General features: G+C 40.0%; 1 protein-coding gene and 1 non-coding gene across 3 annotated transcripts in view; both read right to left on the bottom strand.

Moving 5' to 3' along the window:
• Window positions 1-14,774, bottom strand: part of SMC3 (structural maintenance of chromosomes 3) — a 38,545-nt gene extending 23,771 nt beyond the window's left edge. The window contains exons 1-8 of one of the 2 annotated variants that reach the window (XM_045361512.2): window positions 14,637-14,774; window positions 13,439-13,514; window positions 7,849-7,887; window positions 6,177-6,244; window positions 3,784-3,855; window positions 3,366-3,445; window positions 2,586-2,664; window positions 290-407 (exon numbers count right to left, since the gene is read on the bottom strand). In XM_045361512.2, the coding sequence (XP_045217447.1) occupies window positions 290-407; window positions 2,586-2,664; window positions 3,366-3,445; window positions 3,784-3,855; window positions 6,177-6,244; window positions 7,849-7,887; window positions 13,439-13,514; window positions 14,637-14,651 (547 nt within the window). In that variant the 5' untranslated portion in view covers window positions 14,652-14,774. Of the gene's footprint in view, window positions 1-289; window positions 408-2,585; window positions 2,665-3,365; window positions 3,446-3,783; window positions 3,856-6,176; window positions 6,245-7,848; window positions 7,888-8,996; window positions 9,077-13,438; window positions 13,515-14,636 lie in introns of those variants that run through there. The other variant, XM_065521406.2, reaches the window with a different exon arrangement.
• On the bottom strand, window positions 4,811-4,912 carry LOC123567024 (small nucleolar RNA U13). The gene has a single exon (XR_006689732.2). It is a non-coding gene; the product is annotated as a small nucleolar RNA U13 (small nucleolar RNA).
• Window positions 14,775-23,841: the final 9,067 nt, after the last annotated feature.

Below are 23,841 nucleotides of genomic sequence, written 5' to 3'. Positions count from 1 at the left end.
ACCTGGGAGACAGGTTGCAATAAGCGGAGATCATACCACTGCACTCCAGGCTGGGTGACAGAGCAAGGCTCCATCTCAAAAAAAAAAAAAAAACTCAGTGTGCCTTTCAACAATATTTTTAAAAGCTACTAACATCATTGGTGTTATAGATTCTCAATTTTTATTAATAACAGCATTATCTACTGCTGCCGTATACTAAACACCTACTATATTCCTATTATGGAGCTACTCTGTCACAAAAACAGTAATTTGTAACAAAAAAAATAAGGCAGAAACACATTTATTTTACCTGTTTCTTTCATTAAGGAGATGCTTTCTTCCTTTCGTTCATCATACACTCTAGTACCAGCTACTTCTCTTAATAGCTTTAATCTCTGAGAATCTGGTGCTGTTGCCATCTGGTTGATCTAAAATTTTTAGAAAAATAATCATTATATAGCTGTAGCCTCCGTTTAAGAACAAGAACTCCACGTTGAAAGGTTTTTAATACACATGAAGTTTGGGTATCCCTTATGCAAAAGCGTTAGAAACCACAAGTGTTACAGATTTTAAATTTTTTCAGGTTTTGGAATATTTGCATTTATACTTACCAGCTGAGCAACCCAAATCCAAAAATTTGAAATCCAAAATGTTCCAACAAGCATTTCCTTTGAATGTCACAACCACACTCAAAAGGTTTCCGACTGTGGAGCATTTTGTATTTCAGACTTTTGAATTTGTGACATGCCAAGTTTTAAATAGATTATGATTTGCCTAATGTCATTTGTATAGCACATATGCCTACATATCTATGTCTCCTTTACTTAAATTTACCAAATAAAATCCAAATACAACTGTTACGTTCATAATTCTCCTTTATGAAATAGGGCTAACAAGTGAAGGAGTTATCTCACACCACCATCTTTTTCTTAGTCAATATGATAAGGTACAAAAGATGAGCTCCATTCTCAAAAAACAAAGTATTTTTATAAGGGGAAACCATCACTGACTACACTTTTTTTTAAAGCTATAATAATATACTAACAGTACAATTCTCCCCCACTTTCCATGGGGAATTGGTTCTAGGACCCCCTGCAGATACCAAAATCCAAGAATGCTCAAGTCCCTTATATAAAATGGCACAGTATTTGCATAAAACCTATGCACATCCTTCCGTACACTTTAATCTCTAGATTAATTGTAACACAATATAAATGCTATGTAAACAGTTATACTGTAGTTTTAAATTTGTATTATTTCTTGAACTGTTTTAAAATTTCGTTTATTTTAAATATTTTTGATCCATGGTTGGTTGAATTTGCAGATGTAGAACCCACAGATACAGAAGGCTAATGATATGACAAAATGGTATGCTTTAAATATAGAGAGAATGGTACAACTTAAGTGCCATGCAACTTAATATATAACAAGTATCCCTAAACATCAAAAATGATACCACTGCATTAAAAAGTTGAAATTATCTCTAAGAAAATATGGTCTATCAAAAGTATCTACATCAAAGAATCATCCTTCAGATCCTCATTATTGCGTGCTCCAATTATACATATTTGTTCAAGCAATTTACTCACTTAAAAATTATTTATCAAATGACTACAAAATATGTGCCACTGCTGGGGCACTGGAAAAGAGCAAACAAAGCAGAAAAGGTCCCGCCCTCATGGAGCTTACATTCTAGTGGAAAAAGACAGAAAATAAGTATTAACAGTATAAGTGTTACGAAGAAAAATAAAACAGATTAAGGAAATAAAGCACATAGGGTTGAGGGGAAGGCAATGCTTTTAGATGAGGCAATCAAGGATGGCACAGGGGCAGAAACTGAGATGAAGTAAAAGGGCCTACATTGAGAGCAGAGGGATCTCAGAAAAGTGCTCTTTCAAATCAGCCTCCCTTTAAAAAAATGCCTCTCCCACAAATAGTAAAATCGGGAAAAAAACTTGTTCTTCCAGTACCACATTTTCTAAAACTGAAACTCCATATTCTTCCTAATCACTTCTTCCGAATGCTAACTTTCAATACATACCAAAAAAAAAAAAACCTACAGTATAAAATAAGTGAATATTCTGAGAATTTTCCCTAGTCCAAAAAAAGTGAAAGTACATGAGAAGAGAGCAGAACAATCAGCTAAAAAAGTATGTAGTTTGGCTGCTGAAAAAATGTAAAAAAACACAATCCCTATTAGGGAAAATAACGTAGCAAAATAGCAGATTTCTGGTAATGTTAGCTTTTCAGTATTTTAATTGTGATAAATAACTGGGTAACACAAAATATTAATTTTAGGAAGTTTTTCAAATGTGATTTTTATAGAATTCCTACAATATTCTTAATTATTGCAACTTTCATAAGCCAATAATGTCTTCCCATACTTTCACCTCAGTAATACCAGTCGCTAGGAAAACAAGATCCACTTAATATGCTGAAATACTTCCATCTCAACATGCAATGGACAGACCTATTTGGTACTTTATGGCCATGTAAAAGATATGGCCATTTTTGCTTCAGCTTAACCACTCGAATCAACCAAATTCATCACTCAAGAATTACTCAGAAAACAAATTCTATTAAAAAAGGACATACAATTGTTTTACCTTTCCTTGTTTAACAATATAATAAGGATTGCTTCGAGAAAAACCAGCGCTTTCAAGGAGGTTCATCACATCATTTTTCCTGTTGACAAACAATGAAATTATATTCAGGTAATTTTAAAGCACCATTAAGCAATGAGTAGACTAACCCCTGGGTTGATAGCATTAGGGAGGGCAGATCAGTAATTATACCATCTGTATCATCCTCAAAACTTTCTGATTCTTACGTTTATCCTCTATATTGATTTGTCGAAGATGAAGCAAATACTCCTCATATATGAAGCAGGTAAAATAATACTTTTTTGTAAGGAAATCATAAAGAAAAATGCGACTGGGCAGTGGCTCATGCCTATAATTCCAGCACTTTGGGAGGCCAAGGCAGGCAGATCACAAGGTCAAGAGTTCAAGACCAGCCTGCCAACATGGTGAAACCCCATCTCTACTAAGAATACAAAAATTAGCCAGGTGTGGTGGCGCGTGCCTGCAATCCTAGCTACTCAGGAGGCTGAGGCAGGAGAATAGCTTGAACCGGGGAGGGGGAGGTTGCTGAGAGCTGAGACTGCACTATTGCACTCCAGCCTGGGCAACAGAGTGAGACTCCATATTAGGAAAAAGAAAGAAAAATGCTGGCTGGGCGTGATGGCTCATGTCTGTAATCCCAGCACTTTAGGAGGCCAAGGTGGATCACTTGAGGCCAAGAGTTCAATACCAACCTGGCCAACATAGCAACACCCCATCTCTATTTAAGTACACATTCATTTCTTTAAAAAGAAAAATGCTTACGTGACCATCTTCTTGTCTAAGAAATACTGATCCTTTTTGGCACCAATAACTCTTCGAAGTGAAACTTCCTCTTTATCGATCTAAGAGAAAATGTAAAAGCCCAAAGTTTAATAGTGAAGGAGAAAACTTTTTAAATAAGGTCATTTTAAAGTCCTTGACCATAACTATTGATTTTAAAATTTCAATTATCTCACTAAAGATAATACTATGAATACTTAATACTCTTAACCAAGACACTTTTCACAACAACTTGTACATTCCCATTTGTTAACAGAGTATTCACTGTAATTTTAAGATAAAATCTATAAAAACTGTAATTATAACAAATTATAAAAGCTTAAAAAGTTTCAAAGTATGAAGATTAGCTACTCCAATTAAATTCTCAGCATTATTTAAAAAAAAAAAAAAGGTTACTTACTGGTAACCGGTTGTCTGAATTATCAAAAATAATCTCCACAAAAGCAGAAATAACACGAGGACCAGTACCTTCCTAAAAATGAAAAAAGTGAGAAATTTTTCACTTAATAGTATATTCATATCCTTTAAAAGGATTCTTAAAGTCTAGGGCATAATAACAAGTCTGATTCAATGGAGAAATATTTCTATTAGACTCATATATATACACACACACTAATGTCTCTGCTGTTTTGGCAAGAGGGATACAAACTTTGGGGATATCCCCAGAGAGACAGTATATATTCCTCTTGCCAAAACAGCAGAGACGTTAGATTAGGATAACAAAAATTCTCAACCAAATAGTTTCTGATTCTAAATAAAAAATAAGAACTATGCAAGACATGTCAAAGTTAGATATCCTTAAATTTGATTCTACAGACCACTTTATTAGACTGGAAGACCGGGGCCATTTAATTCTACCTATTTGCTAATACCTAACATACCATAAGACTTCTCTTACAGTCTCATTTTAATGCTGCAAAGAAATCCTAATAAATCATGGGATAATTACCAAAAGTCTGTTTTTTAAAAAAATTTGAGACATTCTACAGTTTTAAATCTATTATAGAAATACACACATTTAACATGTGTCACATTTAAACCAATCTGTGACACAAAAACTATGGTACCAAGTCCAGATACCTTCCAGATTATAGAAACTGTTACTATGTAGTAAATACAATGAAGAACTGTACCAAAGAGGTTATTATTTTAATGCCAATCTGAAAAACCTAAAAAGTTTTCTATGGGAAATCAATTCTGATTACTGGGCTACAAATTCAAACTAAACAAGGGGAAAAGACAGACAAGAGATAAACGAAACAACTTCCTATGTGTGAGAAACACTGTTAAGATATATTGAGGAATTTCATTTTCTAGTCTTTAATAAGCAATATTTAAACCAGAAGGATTAATTACATCATTTTTTGTAGTCTTTCACGATTTCCTATCCTAAAATTACTTTAGTCTATTACTCATATTTTTTTCCACATAACATTGGTAATGTGCCAACATCCTAACAAGGTTTGAGGGAGGCATGACTCACATGAACACGAAAACCCAATCATCGTGCTTATGAATTACAAAAGGACCCATTTAATAAAATATTCTAACTCACATTACTGTAAACAAACAGGTGGTCCCCGACTTATGAAGGTTCAACTTAACAAGGGTGTGAAAGCAATTTACCATCAGTAGAAACCATAATTTGAGTACCCATAAAATCACTTTTTTTTTTTTTTTTTTTTTTTACTTTCAGCACAGTATTCAATAAATTATATGAGAGATTCAACACTTTATTATAAAACAGACTTTGTGTTAGATCATTTTGCTCAACCATAGGTTAATATCCATTTCTGACTTACGGTATTTTCAGTTTATGATGGGTTTATCAGGACATAACCCCACTGTAAGTTGCAGAACATCTCTACTGTTTTTCATACTGGAAAATGATGTTTACTATCTAAGTACAAATATGGCTAAAACAACAAACAACTTGTATGTTGTTTAGTTTGCAATGGTTGTTTCTCTATGCTCCCAATTTTTGGTTCTGCATCTTAAAGTTCCTAATCTCCAATCTCAAACTCCTCTTCTTTCTCCTCAGCAAACGTGCTTTTAAGCCTTTGCAGATCACATCCTTAAAGAAATTTATATGGAAGACATACCCACCTATAGGTAAATCCTATAATTTTCTCCTAAACATCGTATAAAAATTAGGCCTTTATCTGGCATTAACATGTTAGGCTAAATTTCATAGCAGAATAAAACACTTATGAAATATATCACGTCTCCTTTAAGAAATTTATATGGAGGACATATCTATAGGCAAATCCTGTAATTTTCTCCTAACCAGTGCATAAAAATTGGGCTTTTGGCCGGGCGCGGTGGCTCAAGCCTGTAATCCCAGCACTTTGGGAGGCTGAGACGGACGGATCACGAGGTCAGGAGATCGAGACTATCCTGGCTAATACGGTGAAACCCCATCTCTACTAAAAAATACAAAAAAACTAGCCAGGCGAGGTGGCGGGCGCCTGTATTCCCAGCTACTGGGGAGGCTGAGGCAGGAGAATGGCGTAAACCCGGGAGGCGGAGCTTGCAGTGAGCTGAGATCCGGCCACTGCACTCCAGCCTGGGCGACAGAGCGAGACTCCGCCTCAAAAAAAAAAAAAAATTGGGCTTTTATCTGGCATTAACATGTTAAGATAAATTTCACAGCAGAGTAACATACTTCTGAGATAGACTGTGTCTGGTTCACAAAGAATCTGAAATTTGAACAAATGCTTTTTTAACCAGCATGGAAAATTTATTTTTAAAATACATTTAATATCAATAATGCCTTAAAGCAGTCTCACTCACATGCAATAAAGCCAACCGCTGTTCTGGACGAAGATGACTAAACTCATCACTGAGAACAAACTGAATTGCTGGAAATACAAAAAGAACTATTAGTATACCCTAAAAAAGTGTTTATAACTTATTTATAACTTCCCACACCTCAATAGAACATAGTGTGTCTGGTAACAGACAATGCAAATAAATTATCTGTTTCATATAGACAAAAGGAAATGCAGAAAACGTGCCTGCACATAAGACTAATCAGGTAGGAAGTGATATAAGAAAAATACTGAGTTTTCATTGAAACATTTAAAGTAAGAAAATAAAGAGAAAGCACCGAGATACACAAAAACAGACAAACAAAACTAAGGTATATTTCCGGCTCAAAGTGTACACTGACCAGATTAGGTTAACACTGTATTTGCTTTATTCCCCACTAGACATAAATGATATGAGTTAAAATCTTTTTTAACAAAATAGGATGTATGAGAATATGCTTAAGTGGATACTTTACCAAAAGAAATAAAACTAAGGAAATACAAGGAAATGTTTGAGATGCCCAACTTCTACTACACTTCTTATATTACACTGAGCTCTGTAAGAAGGGGCCATTCCTACTTCCATATAGAGTACCTAACTGGACCACCCTGCCTAGGAAGTGGAACTCTTTACTCAGCTGTTCTTGTCCCAGTCCACCCAAGAGACCTCGGCATTGTGTGTATGTGCGGGGCGGGGGGGAGGGGGTTGCTCGCATCAGCAAGTACGTGCATAAGCATTAATGTGTGTGCTGTGGACACAGGTTGGGGTGAGGAGACTTCACACTGCCCTCAACCCCGGAGATTCTGAAATACTTCCACTTCAGTCCACTCTCTCATCATTGCCAAATTACAACCACAACAGGATATACAGGCTAGAGAGTGCCTTTCAGATTTGTGTGCACAGAAGGGACAGAACCTTTACTCTTATTAAGCCAGTCCACTAAATGCTCCTTTCCCTCAAGCATTACCCCAACTAAAAAGTTCATATTTTTCAACCTACTCCTTAACAGTCTAATTTTGTTAAAATGTTTTTCTCCTCAAAGGATTTGTTAACAGAAGCATTGCTATTTATACTTAAATGCAATTTATCTTCAGAGAGAATTTTCGAAGCTCTATTTACTATCTTCAAACTGACAACAGTCTGTTCAGTTTCAAGTTTTTTATATCTCTTCATCCTTTACAAAGATGACTAGTTTAGAAAACGTTTTTAAAAAGGTGAAATAAGAAAGATGAACCATTTTCCAAAACAATACTATGAACTATTCTACTGCATTTACATACATTTAAAATATGCATTTATAACACTTATATATTACATTCAAGTTTAAAAAGCAATTTCTTACATACTATTGCATTCCATTCTTACAAACCATCTAAGGTAGACAGGACAAACATCCAAACATCTCCATTTTTAAAGTGAAAAGAACAATTTGAGAGGCTACGTGCTTTGCCCAGTCTCACATAGCTAATCAGCCACTAGGTATAAGGCAGAATTCAGATCTGTACACTCTAAACCCTCTACACTAAGCTGCAATCCCATATAAAGTATTTCTTGGGTTTCATGCACATATAACCTCAGAAAATTAATGATTTCAATAAACTACCCTAAGATACCCAGGTCTTAATATATTTACAATTCAAAAAACAATACCTACCATAAAAAAAGTTACTTTTTCCAGATCCATTTCTGCCCACTGGAAAATTTCAAAAAGTACAAGTTATTTTACATAAAAACCAATAAATGTAAAACTGTTTACCTTTTTAAAAATACTCAAAATTTTTAAAATCCCATTTTCTAATACATCTTAACATCTGAAATTAAACAACGGTGAACAAAAGAAACCAATAAAACAATTATAATCACCAAATGAATTCAATTTTGTACAGACTTCTAATAGTTTTTTTCTTTAAAGATATTTCACAGTTGATCCTTTTCCTCTTACCCAATAGTTTACAATGAATAGGAGTAGCTAAATATACTACCTGGCTCTTATAATTTATCATATTACAACGGATATATAATTCTATTTAACTATATATATATATTTAACAATTGAAAGATTCATATATTGCTAACATTCTAAAACAATCATTTTAAATCCTTACAGTGTTCTCATGTTTACAATCAACCCTATATTATCATGTGTAGTCTCACAGAACCACAAAAGTATAAATAATTTTAAGGTACTTTTTGACTAACAAAATTCAAATATAAGCAATTCAATACTTAAAAGGATATCAAATCCTTTTGATTTTAAGTAAGTGTATTTGTTTAGCGAACTTTTCAGTGTTAAGACTCATAAATAACTATGTCAGTCTTCTCAATCTTGAGCCAGAAATATTCTGAGCAAATTAACCACACAGTTACCACCTTTAATGCAAAGTAAATCCCAAAAAGATCATGTCATGCCAGAAAGGACACACTTTTTAAAAAAACACGTATGACAGACGTAGGAGCCAGCTTGAAAGGGGCTTTCAGTAGCTAAATCTAGGGGTAATCTGAGCACCAAAATGACTAAATAAATTATAAATTATTGGTGGGGGGAATAATCCATGCATCCATACCAATAATAAAAAGATAAATAAGTAGGTAAGGAAGGAGGAGAATTACCAAATGCCAAGTTGTAAATGTGAAAGGAGATCTGGAAATGAAAAATCATTTTGTGACCATCAGAATAAAGGCAAGGGTCATCAACAGATGCTAAATGTAGGCACAAAGTTTGAAAAGGAGCACAAGATTTACATGGTCCAAAAGCATCTGCCTATATTACTTATTAGTTGCAAGGGAAAAAATAATACCTACACAGTGGAAACATTAGACCTTGACTGGGTGATCAAAAGTAATATCAGTAAGAGTCAGACCTCATGTGCCTCCAGATGTGATATCCTGAAAGGGATACAACATCACTTATGTCTTAATTCTCAAAAACAACAATGTTATAAAAGACAAAAGCTGTGGAAATGATCCAGATTAAAGGAGACTAAAGAAGCATGACAACTATGCAACGCCTGCTCCTAAATTAGATCCTGCACTAGAGGGGGGAAAATGCTATCAAGAACATTTCTGGGTCAGTCAACATAACTGTAAAATGGACAGATTTTTACTATGTATTAAATTTACTTAAGTTGTAAATTATACTTTGATTATGAAAGAGACTATCCCTCCTCTTAGAAAGTACACATTAAAGTCAGAGATAAAGGACTGTGGCATAAATAACTTACTCTAAGGAAAAAAGTGTGTAGAGAGTGGAAATGATATAGCAAGTGGGGAAAATGTTAACAATAGGTGAATCTAGGTAAAGGGTTTATGAGTAGTCTCTGTACAGTTTTTATTGGGGCAATTTTTCTGTAAATTTGAAACTTTTTTTTTTTTTCTTTCTTTTTTTTTGAGACGGAGTCTCGCTCTGTCACCCAGGCTGGAGTGCAGTGGCGCGATCTCGGCTCACTGCAAGCTCCGCCTCCCGGGTTCACGCCATTCTCCTGCCTCAGCCTCCCGAGTAGCTGGGACTACAGGCGCCCACAACCGCGCCCGGCTAGTTTTTTGTATTTTTAGTAGAGACGGGGTTTCACCGTGGTCTCGATCTCCTGACCTTGTGATCCGCCCGCCTCGGCCTCCCAAAGTGCTGGGATTACAGGCGTGAGCCACCGCGCCCGGCAAAACTATTTCTAAATAAAAGTTTAAGATGACAATTTATCATTAAATGAATAAATATTTCAAACCATAATCCATCTATAAATAACTGAAATTTTAAGAATTTCTTTGTAAGAATTACTCTTACCTATAGAGTGGAACACTACATAGCAATTTTAAAGGATGCTGAATATTTAATAAAGAAAGATATTTCAAGATCCTGAAGGAGAATAACAATTATCAATAAATTATATGATGAACCCATTTTTATTTAAAAAGGCTTAATTACAGATGTATACAAAGACTAAAAACAAATTGAGGCAAATACAGTTTATATATGGCCCCAGATTCATCTTTCTCAACCCAGGCCTTGGCTGCCAATCAATGGAGAGGCTCAGTCTACTAACACCTCTGGTAGATTCAAGCTACCTTGGGAGTACATTCAGGTACTCCTGAATTGTGAAGATGGAAAGGAGGCTATAACTCCCTGACTACTTCCGGGTGTTAGTTCCCAGGGAACCACAATCCAAAAGTTTGGAGGCATTAATGCCGGATGTAGAAAACTTTGACCAATGAAAGACAGGTGCCAGCAAACAAATCCTTGTCCGAATCCAAATCCATTCCTCTATCATCTGACCTTTCTAAGGCATGGTGGGTCCACAAAGTCTGTAAGTTATTCAACATGATTGCAAACCACCTGTGTCTTCTTTAGAAATCTGTGACCAGCTTCTCTCTTCATTCTTGCCCTCAAACTGCACCTCCCATTAAAGCCTTAGCAGCTAAGCCTGTCTGTGCTGTTTTCTAGGAAACCAGGACTAACCACAAGTATAGACTGTTATTATTAAGAATGGTTATCTCTGAAGAATCATGGTGTGCAGCAAAAAACAAAGAATGGTTACCTCTGGGTAAAAGGAGTATAGTTTATCTTAATTTTCTTCCTTTTAGCTTTTCCATAATGTTCTATAACTAACATGTATTTCTTTTGTTAAAAGGTTAGGGGGAAAAAATCCCTAAAAAGATACATGTTTGGCCGGGCGCGGTGGCTCAAGCCTGTAATCCCAGCACTTTGGGAGGCCGAGGCGGGCGGATCACAAGGTCAGGAGATCGAGACCACAGTGAAACCCCGTCTCTACTAAAAATACAAAAAATTAGCCAGGCGCGGTGGCGGGCGCCTGTAGTCCTAGCTACTCAGGAGGCTGAGGCAGGAGAATGGCGTGAACCCAGGAGGCGGAGCTTGCAGTGAGCCGAGATCACGCCACTGCACTCCAGCCTGGGCAACAGCGTGAGACTCCGTCTCAAAAAAAAAAAAAAAAAAAAAAAAAAAAAGATACATGTTTGATGCATATACCCAAGAGATATTTTTTAATAGTCAACATCATTCATCAATCAAAGTGGTATGCTTTCACCAGATATTTTTAAGGCAAATCTCAGTACATAACTACTTTTGGTCTTTCTTACATTACTAATGTGCCTGGTTTTAAAACATGTTTAATCAGGAGTTATCTTGGGTTCATTTGTTTTAAAAACCATTTTCCTTTGTAATAGTGACTGTTAACAAATCCAATGCTGCAATCACAGTAGTAAAACAGCTAACTGATAATAACTAAAACAATGGTATTTGATGGACCTTATAGATAAAATGTAATCATTCTAGCTAATAAGTTATTTTACAGATGATTTATAAAATCACACAAATGAAATATTAAGATACTTATTTTAAGGTGCAAGTTAAAGAAAATATAAATCTAGTAATTCTTATTTTTCTACATTTCTAAAGATTTTCCGATTGATGAAAAAAATCAGAAAGTACTTGTATGTAAGCAAAACTCCAGTACAATTAAGCCACCCTATGGCATGTCAATTCAATTAAATGACTTCAGTAGACAGAGCACAAGCGGGAAAAAAAGTATGTCTTCTTTATTCCCAACTACAAGGCTGCTATTGATAAATCAAGGGCAAAAAAAACCTGCCTTCAATTTTATAATTTTATACAAAATAAAGTATGATTCTCTGAGGGTCTTCTGGAAACAGTAATATGAATCTCACCTGCGTGTCACAGACTGAATTGTGCTCCCTTGAAACAACTGACACCTTAAACCTGAATGTGACAGTATTTGGACATGGGGGCCCCTGGAAGATAATTATGGTTAAATGAGGACATTAGGATGGGGCCATGTGAGCACACAGCAAGAGAGCAGCTGTCTGTAAGCCAGGAAGAGCACCTCACCAGAACCTAACCATGCAGGTATCCTGATGATGGATGTCTGACCTCCAGACTGTGAGAAAAAAAAATATCTTGTTTAAGCTACCAGTCTACGGTATTTTGTTATGGCTGCCTTAGCAAACTAATATACCGCTTAGTCTGGACTCTGTACAGCAAAACTGCGTCAATAGCAGTCTGTTTTTCTGGTGTCCAGAAGCACTCCTTTCATCTATCCTGTAAAATACTCAGCAGAATGTCAGAAAACATCTTTGTTAGCTGTATCAGCAAAATGCACACTACAACCTGAGCCATCTATAATGACTACATATTGTTAATGGCAATCACCATTAGCCCTTTATTCTCACACTTACATAAGGGTTCTCATTTAATCTTCCCAACAGCCCTATGAGACAGGTTTACAAATGAGAAAACTGAAGCTTCTCAAAGTCTCAAAAAGAACGCGTGACTGGGATTTTTTTTTTTAAATTATGATACTAGGGTACATGTGCACAACATGCAGGTTACATAGGTGTACACATGTGCCATGTTGGTGTGCTGCACCCATCAACTCGACATTTACATTAGGTATTTCTCCTAATGCCATCCCTCCCCCAGCCCCCCAACCCCCTACAACTGGGATTGGAACCCCATTCTGTTATGCTCTAAAATTTATGCTCTTCCAATCTAGCTACATGGTCTGTCCTTAGAGACACTGAACTAGAGGGTTGGGGGGAGGGCAGGAATTCTGGGATCTACTTTGTGAATAAAAACTGTCTTGTCTCTGAAATAAGGCAACAGTCAGCATTTTAAGATATATAACAAGAACAGAAGGGCGCAAATGCTTTAAAACTCTCTTACACATACACACAAGGCTACCCAGGTAAAAAATGGGTAACTTGGCCGGGCGCGGTGGCTCAAGCCTGTAATCCCAGCACTTTGGGAGGCCAAGACGGGCGGATCACGAGGTCAGGAGATCGAGACCATCCTGGGTAACACAGTGAAACCCCGTCTCTACTAAAAATACAAAAACTTAGCCGGGCGAGGTGGCGGGCGCCTGTAGTCCCAGCTACTCGGGAGGCTGAGGCAGGAGAATGGCGTGAACCCGGGAGGCGGAGCTTGCAGTGAGCTGAGATCCGGCCACTGCACTCCAGCCTGGGTGACAGAGCGAGACTCCGTCTCAAAAAAAAAAATGGGTAACTTATGAGTGTCTTATCCAAACATTTTAAGTTCATAGAAATAAGCAATTCATCAGCGCAATAAGACAGAAAAGTTATTTCAAGCAGAAAAATATACATAACTTTACTTAACATTCAAAGACAATTCCTGTCTCCTTAAGCCAATATACAAATCGACAGAATTTACGTTATCTGTATAGACTATAAATATGACCGAGTAAACCAAGAACACTTACCAATCACATTATGTTTTGAACTGAAGGGATCTACAATTGTTTGATCTCTGTAACTTCGAAAACCCTGGATAATCACCTAGTAAATAAAAAACACTTTTGAGAACTCACCCCCCCCCCAAAAACAATACATTAACATTTTTCTCTTGAATTTCTTTCTTGTTTCTCATTTAATGCAATATAGAAAACCTGCAATTTCATATAAGAAAAATTCATTTTGGAAAGTGGTGATTAAAAATCTGCTTTAAAAGAAAAAAAAAAAAAGTCCATTCATCGGTAATCTTTGCCAGTGCAATGCTGCTGGGTTTTATTTTTTTTAGGCGTTATAGTTGTCAACCTGTTAAGGATCTTTCAAAATCAAGAACCCTGTGTGAGCCTAACTGGAACACTAGACACTGCAGTACAATAGCAAGTCTATCCAGCAGGCCGACCGGCCCCAGCTCTCCTGACTCCAAGACCACCGAGCGCTGCTTTCAGTCACTCACACCGGCCAGCGCCAGCCAGAAAGAGCCCACGTTCCAAAGGAGTGCTCAGAGCCCGACAGATCCAACAGAAAACCGTCTCCAAGGCCGTGTGCCTGGGCTCATCTTTGTGGTGGACTCCCGCGCGGGAAGACCCTTTTGACAGAAGTAAACAACCGGGGGAGGCGGCGCTCCGCATCCTGCAAGCAGGAGGGTCCCGCTCACTTCGCGGGTTAATCCGGGAGAGGAACGGCCCCCCGCAGTGACACCTGACACCCCCAGCCTGTGCCCCCAAGGCCGCCCCCGAGCCGGGGAGGCCACGTTTCCACACATCCCACGCACATGACCCGTGCGAGGCCACCCGTGCAGGACCACAGAGCCCTTACGCCCGCGGCCGCCCCGGCGCGGTGCCCCCGCCAGCTCTCGGGCCGCCCGGGAAGGCCCAGTTCCACCCAGCGGCCCGCCCGCCCGCCCGCCCTTCCACACCTCTCGGAGATCCTGCCTCTCCTAGACCAGCGCCAGCGGGGAGGCCCAGGCTGCAGAGGGGCACCCCAATTCTCCGCGACCCCGCAGCCGGGACACTCGCGGGGCCTGGGGTCCCCTCCTCCCCCACAGTCCCCGCCCAGCCCTGGTCCAGCCTGTGGAGAGAGGGAAAGGCTGCGGGTGGCGCCGCAACACTCCCGCCTCAAGGAGCAGTCCCTACCGGCCTATGACGGGGTGGAAGGACGCGAAGGCCTTACCTGCTTTATGTACATGATTCCGGGCCCCTGGCCTGGAAGGAGACTTGCCCCGGAGCAGCGACCGCCCGGCTGCACGGTCAGGTGAGGCGCCTACGCGACCCCTCCCCCAAAGCGCCGCTCGCTCCCCTCCAGCCAAACAAAATGGCGGCGCTCGTGGAGGCGGAGTCCGCGCCTTGGAAGGAACCACCTTGCAGCCCTCACAGGGCGTAGGAGGAGTCAAGTTCAGGTCTGCTCTTTCTTTTAGGCAAAACCAGTCTTCCACAGCGTTGTTTGATGGATTTCATTTGAATATAGAATTCTGTAGCTAACGGTTTCCTGAGACTTAGTCAAAAGCTTCACTCGGAGAAGCCATGACCGTAAGGTTGGTCCGTACCCCCTCCGAGCGCAGGGCCAATGGTCGCGTCCACGAGGGGGTAAGGTTCCGCGCCAAAGCCGGGTGGGAGACTCCGAGGGCCAGTAGCGCTGCGGGCCGTCGGCCACGTGATTCCGCACTGTTTAAAAAAGGGGACCGCGCGCGCTGTGCCAGTTCTGGAACACATGGAATGCTGGTGACTGTTGGAATTCTGTGCACAGAGTCCCTGCTGCCCCTTTGTTATAGCTCTCCCTAGGAACGTTTACAATCTTAGCACGCCCCAAGCTGGTTCCGAACTGCCCACTCGCAGGACAACCCCGAAGGGATTTGTCAATGCTCGAAAATTTGTTTTAATATGTTAATTAATTCCCTCCGTAACTGTTTCTACTCTGCCATCTGCTATAAATCTAGGCAGATCTGTATAATTGCAACAAAGATTTAGGTAAGGCTGAAAGGTTTTAATCTACTTTAAAAACAAAAAAAAACATCCTGGCTTAGGTGCTAGTGGCAACCCTAGGTCTCTCTGATCCCTATCAGTCTTGGGAGAAAAACATCATTTGTTTAAAAAATGGATCTCTGAGCTCTGAAATTACTTGCTGGGAAGAGAACAAAATACCCAGATCATCCCCAGCCCTCCGGCCCGCTGCTGGAGGCAATTCCGGCCTTGATTATTTCTAGATTGAACTATTTTTAATAGCCTCCTAACTGCCTCTGTTAACCAGGGTATCTCCCTAGGAGTCCTTTATGTGGAGCCCGGATAAAATCCTATCCAGCCCTTGCTTTAAAATAAATAAATAAATAGGCCAGGTTGAGTGGCTCACTCGTGTAATCCCAGCACTTTGGGAGGCCGAGGGGGGAGGATCATCTGAGGTCAGGAGTTCAAGACCAGCCTGGCCAACACGGCGAAACCCCCGTCTCTACTCAAAATATAAAAATTAGCCAGGCGTCGTGGCGGGAGCCTGTAATCTCAGCTACTCAGGAGGCTGGGGCAGGAGAATTGCTTGAATCCAGGAGGCAGAGGTTGCGGTGAACCAAGATTGCACCACTGCACTCCTGCCTGGGCAACAGAGGGAGACTCTGTCTCAAAATAAATAAATAAATATTTAACCATTTTCTTTTCTTCTATTTTTTTTTTTCTGACAGGATCTCGCTCTGTCACCGCTCTGTCACCCAGGGTGGAGCGTAGTGGCTCGGTCATGGTTCACCGCAGCCTCGAACTCCTGTGTTCAAGCCATCCTCTCACCTCAGCCTAGGGCTGTGGCCACCAAGCCCAGCTAACTTTTTTTTTTTTTTAGAGACCGGGTCTCCTTATATTGCCCAGGGTGGTCTCTAACTTCTGGCCTCAAGGGATCCTCCCACCTCTGCCTCCCTAAATGCTGGAATTACAGGCATGAACTACTGCACCCAATCTAAACATTTTACTTCTAGATTTTAGTTGTATTATTTAAAGCTTAGGCCAGATGTGGTGGCTCACGCCTGTAATCCCAGCACTTTGGGAGGCCCAGGTGGGTGGATAACTTGATGTCAGAAGTTTGAGAACAGTCTGGCCAACATGGCAGAGCTCCATCTCTACTAAAAATACAGAAATTAGCTGGACACGGTGGCGGGTACCTGTGATCCCAGTTACCTGGGAGGCTGAGGCAGGAGAATCACTTGAACCCAGGAGGCAGAGGTTGCAGTGAGCTGAGATTGTGACACTGCATTCCAGCCTGGGTGATGGAGAGAGACTCTATCTCAAAAAAAAAAAAAAAAAAAAGTTTTAAGCCTCTAATTCCTAGTCTACAAAATGAAGATGATAAAACTTCATCATATTCAGAATTACAAACAGGGTGTATAAGATAATCCTATTTACCTAAAATTGTTTTTACCTATGTAGGTAAAATATGAAAAGATGGTGACTAAAACATTTAAATGGCTTTCACAGTGATGGGAGTTTTACTTTCTTCCTTAGGCTTTTCCATATTAAATGAATCTTATACAATTAGCTTATATTATTTATATAGGCAGAAAAAAAGATCAGTGAAAAACCTAAAATAATCAAAAGGTGAGCCGGGCGTGGAGGCTCAAGCCTGTAATCCCAGCACCTTGCGAGGCCGAGACGGTCGGATCACGAGATCAGGAGATCGAGACCATCCTGGCTAACATGGTGAAACCCCGTCTCTACTAAAAAATACAAAAAACTAGCCGGGCGAGGTGGCGGGCGCCTGTAGTCCCAGCTACTCGGGAGGCTGAGGCAAGAGAATGGCATAAACCCGGGAGGCAGAGCTTGCAGTGAGCTGAGATCCGGCCACTGCACTCCAGCCTGGGCAATAGACCGAGACTCTGTCTCAAAAAAAAAAAAAAAAAAAAAAAATCGAAAGGTGATTTTGAGAATGTAATGCTTTTGTTTATATTTACGTATTTTTTTGTCTGTCTCTGCAAGAATATAAATCCAAGAGAGAAGGGGCTTCATTTTGTTCCTGCTGTTATTTAGTAACTAATTCACAGAAAGTACTCAGTAAATACTTATGAGTGAAAAATGCACAGAAGCAAAGTACTTACCACTGTGCAGGGCTCACATATGCCAGCTGTTGGTGTTTAAAAGCTCCCTATGTCCCCATTTCACCCACCTTTCATCCCCCTTAGGAGCATCATTATCTTCTGGTAAGTACGTAGGCGTAGAACATATTGATCTCCTTTAGCCAGGATGAATAGTTCTTCAAACCTATGAACTATCTGGAAGCAAAGGGACATTCCTGAAAGAAATTGCCACCATAAAGCAGAATGCCAGCTGCACAGTGCCTACTAGCTCATAGCTAAACAACGGAAAACTGCAGCCTTTGAAACAGTGCCCCAAAGAATTAAAGAAGCCTGTGACTAACAAATTCTTGAGTTTGCAGGATAGCAGATGAGAAAAGAAACAACTTGCTGAAACTCCCTCCACTTGTAATATTAAAAAACTGGCTGAAATTGCTTGGAACCAATATGACCAAGTGGTGTTTGCGCAAATGATTTGCTGACATCACAGCCTGAATTTCCAGTGCATGGTTCATACGAACTCCCCTTGAAGTCGACATATGATCCATGTGGTGGCATGAAGAGGTAACTGTGCATGCCTCAGCACTTTCTAGACCTCCCCTTTCCTTCTGCCAATCACCTACTAATCCCAGAATCCACCGATGAATATTTTTCTAATAAAATTGCTACCTTAAACCTAGTACAGAGAGACACATTCGAGCTGGATTCCTGTCTTTTTAGTCAACTTGCAATAAAAAGCTTTTCTCAAAAACCTGGTATCATACTATTGGCTTCTAGCACATCAAGCACTGAGCCCTTTTTGCTTGGTAACATCATTTTACATCTAAACATCTCATTAACAACACATGGCATCACCTCAGTGCTTTTCTTTCTCTGTCCCAACCCCACCTCGGATTGATTCGGCATGATCACTTAGACACACTGGAGTGGGAGGGAGGAAAAAGAGGTATTAATCATAAGTCTTTAAGAATGGAGTCTTTAATGCTCAAAGCACAGACACATAGCAATCATAATCCCGTATATTTGTGTAGCTCCTCACCCACTTCAAAGTGCTATCATGTGTATGGTCTGTCTTAGGTTTTTTCACTGATGCTGTGAGGAGCAAGAGTACTTATTTTGCATTGGGTTGGAAACCCAAGGGTCTTATGCTGACTCCATTTGACAAATTCCATGGCTTGGGACATGTCATTTTACCATGTGACTTTAGTTTTCCTGTAAATAAAATGGGAATATTCTCTGCCTTTCCAGGCAGCAAAGATGCAGATAGAGATTTGCCCCAACAGGCAGTGATCAGACTTTGGGAGTGCTGGCCCACATCCCGGCTCTACCACTTGCTGACGTATGACCTGGGGAAGATTAACCTCCTGAAGCCTGTTTCCTCATCTATAAGTAAAGATTTTAATGACATCTATGGAAATTTCCTTGCAGATCAATTAGGATGATTTATTTAAAATAACTGGCACAAGACATAATGTTAGCTATTTTTGTTATTAGTTCATAGCCAAACTTGTATTCAGCAAATCCCTGGGAAAAGACAGCAAAGAGCTTTCAGTTTAGAAAGGTCAAAATGCCAGGAGAAAACTGACCAAAGACTCTGGGACCACCCAACCCCTCATTATTCATGTATTCATTCATTGAACAGATAGTTACTGATTACCTCTAGCGTGAATGTGTCTTTTTTTTTAAGACGAATCTCGCTCTGTCGCCCAGGCTGGAGTGCAGTGGCTCAATCTCGGTTCACTGCAAGCTTCGCCTCCCCAGTTCACGCCATTCTCCTGCCTCAGCCTTCCCAGTAGCTGGGATTACAGGCGCCCGCCACCACGCCCAGCTAATTTTTTTGTATTTTTAGTAGAGACAGGGTTTCAATGTGTTAGCCAGGATGGTCTGGATCTCCTGACCTTGTGATCCGCCCGCCTCAGCCTCCCAAAGTGCTGGGATTACAGGCGTGAGCCACCGCGCCCGGCATGAATGTCTCTTAATAGTGTTGAGGAGGAAGAAACTTTTCCTCTGCCCTTTTCATGTTTATGGATGAGGTGTGGAGTAGGGGGGTATCCATGAACATAAGAGGGCAGGAGCTGAAGGCTTGGTGGTGAGTCCTAGCTACTCCGGAGGCTGAGGCGGGAGGACGACTTGAACCCAGGAGTTCAAGGCTGCAGTGAATCATTAATGTGCCACTGCCCTCCAGCCTGGATGACACATTAAAAAAAAGAAAGAAACAGATTTTAATCACTTACGTTTTTAAATGTGACTCAAAAAGGCAGTTACAATTTGGGGCTTATATACCCCAAATGGAGTTTGAGACCAGCCTAGCCAACATGGAGAAACCCCATCTCTGCTAAAAATACAAAAATTACCTGGGCATGGTGGCCTGCACTGTAATCCCAGCTACTAGGGAGGCTGAGGCAGGAGAATTGCTTGAACCCAGGAGACGGAGGTTGCAGTGAGCTAAGATCACGCCACTGCACTTCAGCCTGGACTCCATCTCAAAAAAGAGAGAAAAAAAAATCCATTTTGACTGTGTGCTCATTGGTCAGGGAAATAGCCACAGGATGGGTTTACGGACCCAGTGCAACCAATGTGAAACAGACTTGACCCAGGACTTCATTTATCACCTGGCCTTTGTAAGCCTCCACTGGATCAGGGGAGCCATAAACATGTTTGAGCTCACTGTCAGCTCAGATCCTATGTCCAACAGCATTCAAAAGATCCGGGTGTTCCCCTTTTCCTAGGGTTCAGTACTCTGTTAAGTTTTAGGGTCAGATTGAAGGAAATGATACTGAATATACCCAAGGAGAAAATACACCTTCCTTAGGACTCAGCTTCCCACTTCAGCTGATAGGCTGTGTTGTGAGATCTGCCTCCCGTACATAAACTGGATAAGGGGTTGACACTTCCCGTTGCAGTGACTGATATCGGCCTGTGCTCGCTCAAGCCTAATCTAATTTGGTATGTAAGTGAAGCTGTACACACTGTCACTGGCTGCCGACTTATCTCACTCCTAGGACAACGTGGTCTATGAGCCATAGCCACAAACCCCTATGGATCGTAGACTTAAACGCGTCCTAAGACAAAATTATAACGAATTTAGTTTAAAGATCTTAATTGGCTTTACTTGTGATTCTAGAATCAGCAACACCTCCTTCTATGAAAAAGAATGCATATTCGGGTGAGTTGAGCAGAGGATCATGGCATCATGGCTTTCTAGGTAGAAAAGGGCTGAGGAAAGCAGACAGAAAACAAAATACAGTTGTTTCAAAGTTGCTCTCCTTGTAAAGGTTGAAGCAGAGGAAGCTTCCTCATCATGCTGGCTAAAACAGGCCTATTTAGGAATTTGGCTATTTTCTCTCTCTCTTGATTTCTTGAAAGGTCAGATAAACAGCTTAGTTTTGGCGTGGTGATGTGGAACTTCAATATGAGTAAATCAGTTTTGATTTGGTCTGTTGGGTCTAGTGCAGGAGCTTCATGAAAACCAATGACCTTCTATAAATTTTATTTAACCTAAGAGCTAAAACTGCAAAACTCCTAGATGAAAACATAAGAGTAAATTGTTGTGACTTTGTGTTGGCAGTGGTTTCTGTAACATTTTGCCAAAGCACAAGTAACACACACAAAGAAGATTAATTGTACTTCCTCAAAACTGTTGTTCACTAAGAGAAGTGAAAAGACAAGCTATAGACTGGGAGAAAATATTTGCAAATTATATACCTGACAATTTACGTGTGTGTGTATGTGTGTGTGTGTATCCAAACTATATAAAGAACTCTTACAACTCAACAATAAAAGACAAACAACCCATTTTAAAAATGGGCAAAATATTTGAATACACATTTCTCCAAAGAAAATAAACAAATGGCCAATAAACGTGTGAAAAGATGCTCCATATCATTAGTCATCAAAGGAATGTCAATCAAAACCACAATCAGATACCACTTCATACCCACTAGGATGGCTAAAATAAAAAGACAGACAATAACAGGTGTTCGCTGGGATATGGAGAAATTAAAAGCCTCGTATGTTGCTGGTGGGATTGTAAGATGACGCAGCCACTTTGGAAAACATTTAGGCACTTTCCAGAATAGGAAAATCCACAGAGACAGAAACAGGTCAGTGGCTGCCTGGGGCTGGGGATTGGAAGGGAAGGTTTGAAAATGGAGTATAGATTTGTTTTTTAGGGGAGGAAGGAAAGTGTTGAAAATATCCTAAAATTATATTGTAATGATGGTTGCACGACTTCTTGAATATAGTGAAGACAACTCAACTGCATACTTTAAATGGGTAAATTTTATTGTATGTGAAATACATCTTAATAAAGCTGGAAAAACCTAGGAAAAGATTTCAACAGTGAATATTTTAACCATACCAATATTTAGACCCTGTACAGATGACAATGTATAGATTATCTAAGTCATTCTTGAACCATTTCATAAAATATAACAGTGCTGTATCTAATTGAAATACATTATAATTTCAAATGTGCTATTGAAATCTCAGGTTTAGATCATCTTTATACAAAGCTTGAGCTATTTAGATTAATGCAGAAATCCAAATTCTGGCATAGAATCAAATATGCCATGTTCCAGATTCCCAATTTTTTATTCAGTAGTAACTGTATCACTAGAAAGTTCAACACAAAACTACATTATTTAACATAGTGTAAGCTGATACATTTTCTGGTTTAAATTATCTTGTATAATTTAAAAGGCATTTAATACAAAATCCCTAAATCTGGTATTTTTGGAAGAAAGCAATGAAATGCAAAAAACAAGTTACGAAGAAGAGGGAGGTCTGGCCAGGCATAGTGGCTCATGCCTGTAATCCCAGCACTTTGGGAGGCCGAGGTGGGCGGATCATGAGGTCAAGAGATCGAGACCATCTTGGTCAACATGGTGAAAATCCATCTCTACTAAAAATATAAAAATTAACTGGGCATGGTGGTGTGCACCTATAGTCCCAGCTACTCAGGAGGCTAAGGCAGGAGAATCACTTGAGCCCAGGAGGCAGAGGTTGCAGTGAGCCGAGATCGTGCCACTGCACTCCAGCCTGGGCAATAGAGCAAGACTCCGTCTCAAAACAGGAAAAAAAAAAAAAAAAAGAGAGAGCGAGAGAGAAGTGAATTACAGACACATGATACAGGGACATAGCTGAATCTCCAAAATATTATATTGAGTGTGGCCGGGGGCAGTAACTCATGCCTGTAATCCCAACACTTAGGGATGCAGAGGCAGGAGGAAGGCTTGAGCCCAAAAGTTTGACACCAGCCCGGGCAGCATAGCAAGACCCCATTCTCCACAAAAAGGAAAAAATGTATGTATTATACTGAGTGAAAATAGCTTTCCCCTGATGCATACATACTGTATAATTCTATGTATATGAAGTTCTTGAACAGATGAAACACATCTATGGTGGAAAAAAAATCAACTCTGACAAATGAGGGCATATAGGTTCAGAAAAAAATCAGAAAAGTGATTGCTTCAGGGAGAGTTGGAAAGAACCAGGAAGGAACATAGGGAATTTTCTGGGAGATGATGATAATGTTCTGTATCTTTATGAGATTTGGATTCCACGGTTTATGCATTTGTCAAAACTCAGTTAAGAATTTTGGAGGAGCTTCTGAAGACTTTTAGGGAATAGGCAGTTACCCTGTGATTCTCCCTGAGCGTGTACATGTTAAATAAATTTGTATGCCTTTTCTCTTATTAATCTGCCTCATGTCAGTGATTTTCGAACCTCCAGGGGAGCCAGGGCCTTGACCCCTATACCTCTCATTTCTGGACATCCAGTAACTTGGATGCTTGCAATGAAATATGTTTTTGGCAACCTTTATTTTAATATCCAGCAAAACTGAAGTGGAAATTATTCAGTTTTCAACCTCCCACAGACTATTACATGAGACTCACCTAACCCTGGAACTAAAATTCTTGCAGTTCTTCTGAATGGTACACAGAAATACTAGAATGTTCATAAAGGAAAGGACATTGACGAGGGAAAAAACACCTTGAGTCCTGTGGGGGAAAGAAAAGAGCACAAGGCCTGGAGAGTCAAGAAGCTGGAGTTCTCAACTTTCCTGAGCCTGGGTTGTATCAGCTCTAAAATAGGAATAAAAATATCTGCCTCACATGTTTTCTGTGAGTTGAAATGAGATGAGGAAGGTGCAAGACCCTAGAAACAATGGCCCCATCGTAGACTCTTGGTCAGCATGGTTGAGTCACAGTCCTGGTGGTGTGAAGTGGGGTCAGGCAGGAAAGTGACATGGAAAATGTCTGCAGACTGGGGTGGATTTGGGTTCACGAAGAGGAAGGATGAAGGCATTTCAGCAGAGGAGAACCACTCACCTGA

The sequence above is a fragment of the Macaca fascicularis genome, chromosome 9 (assembly GCF_037993035.2).
Source record: "Macaca fascicularis isolate 582-1 chromosome 9, T2T-MFA8v1.1".
Classification (NCBI taxonomy): domain Eukaryota; kingdom Metazoa; phylum Chordata; class Mammalia; order Primates; family Cercopithecidae; genus Macaca; species Macaca fascicularis.
Note: the sequence above shows the minus strand (reverse complement) of the source record. Positions and strands in the feature narration are given on the sequence as shown.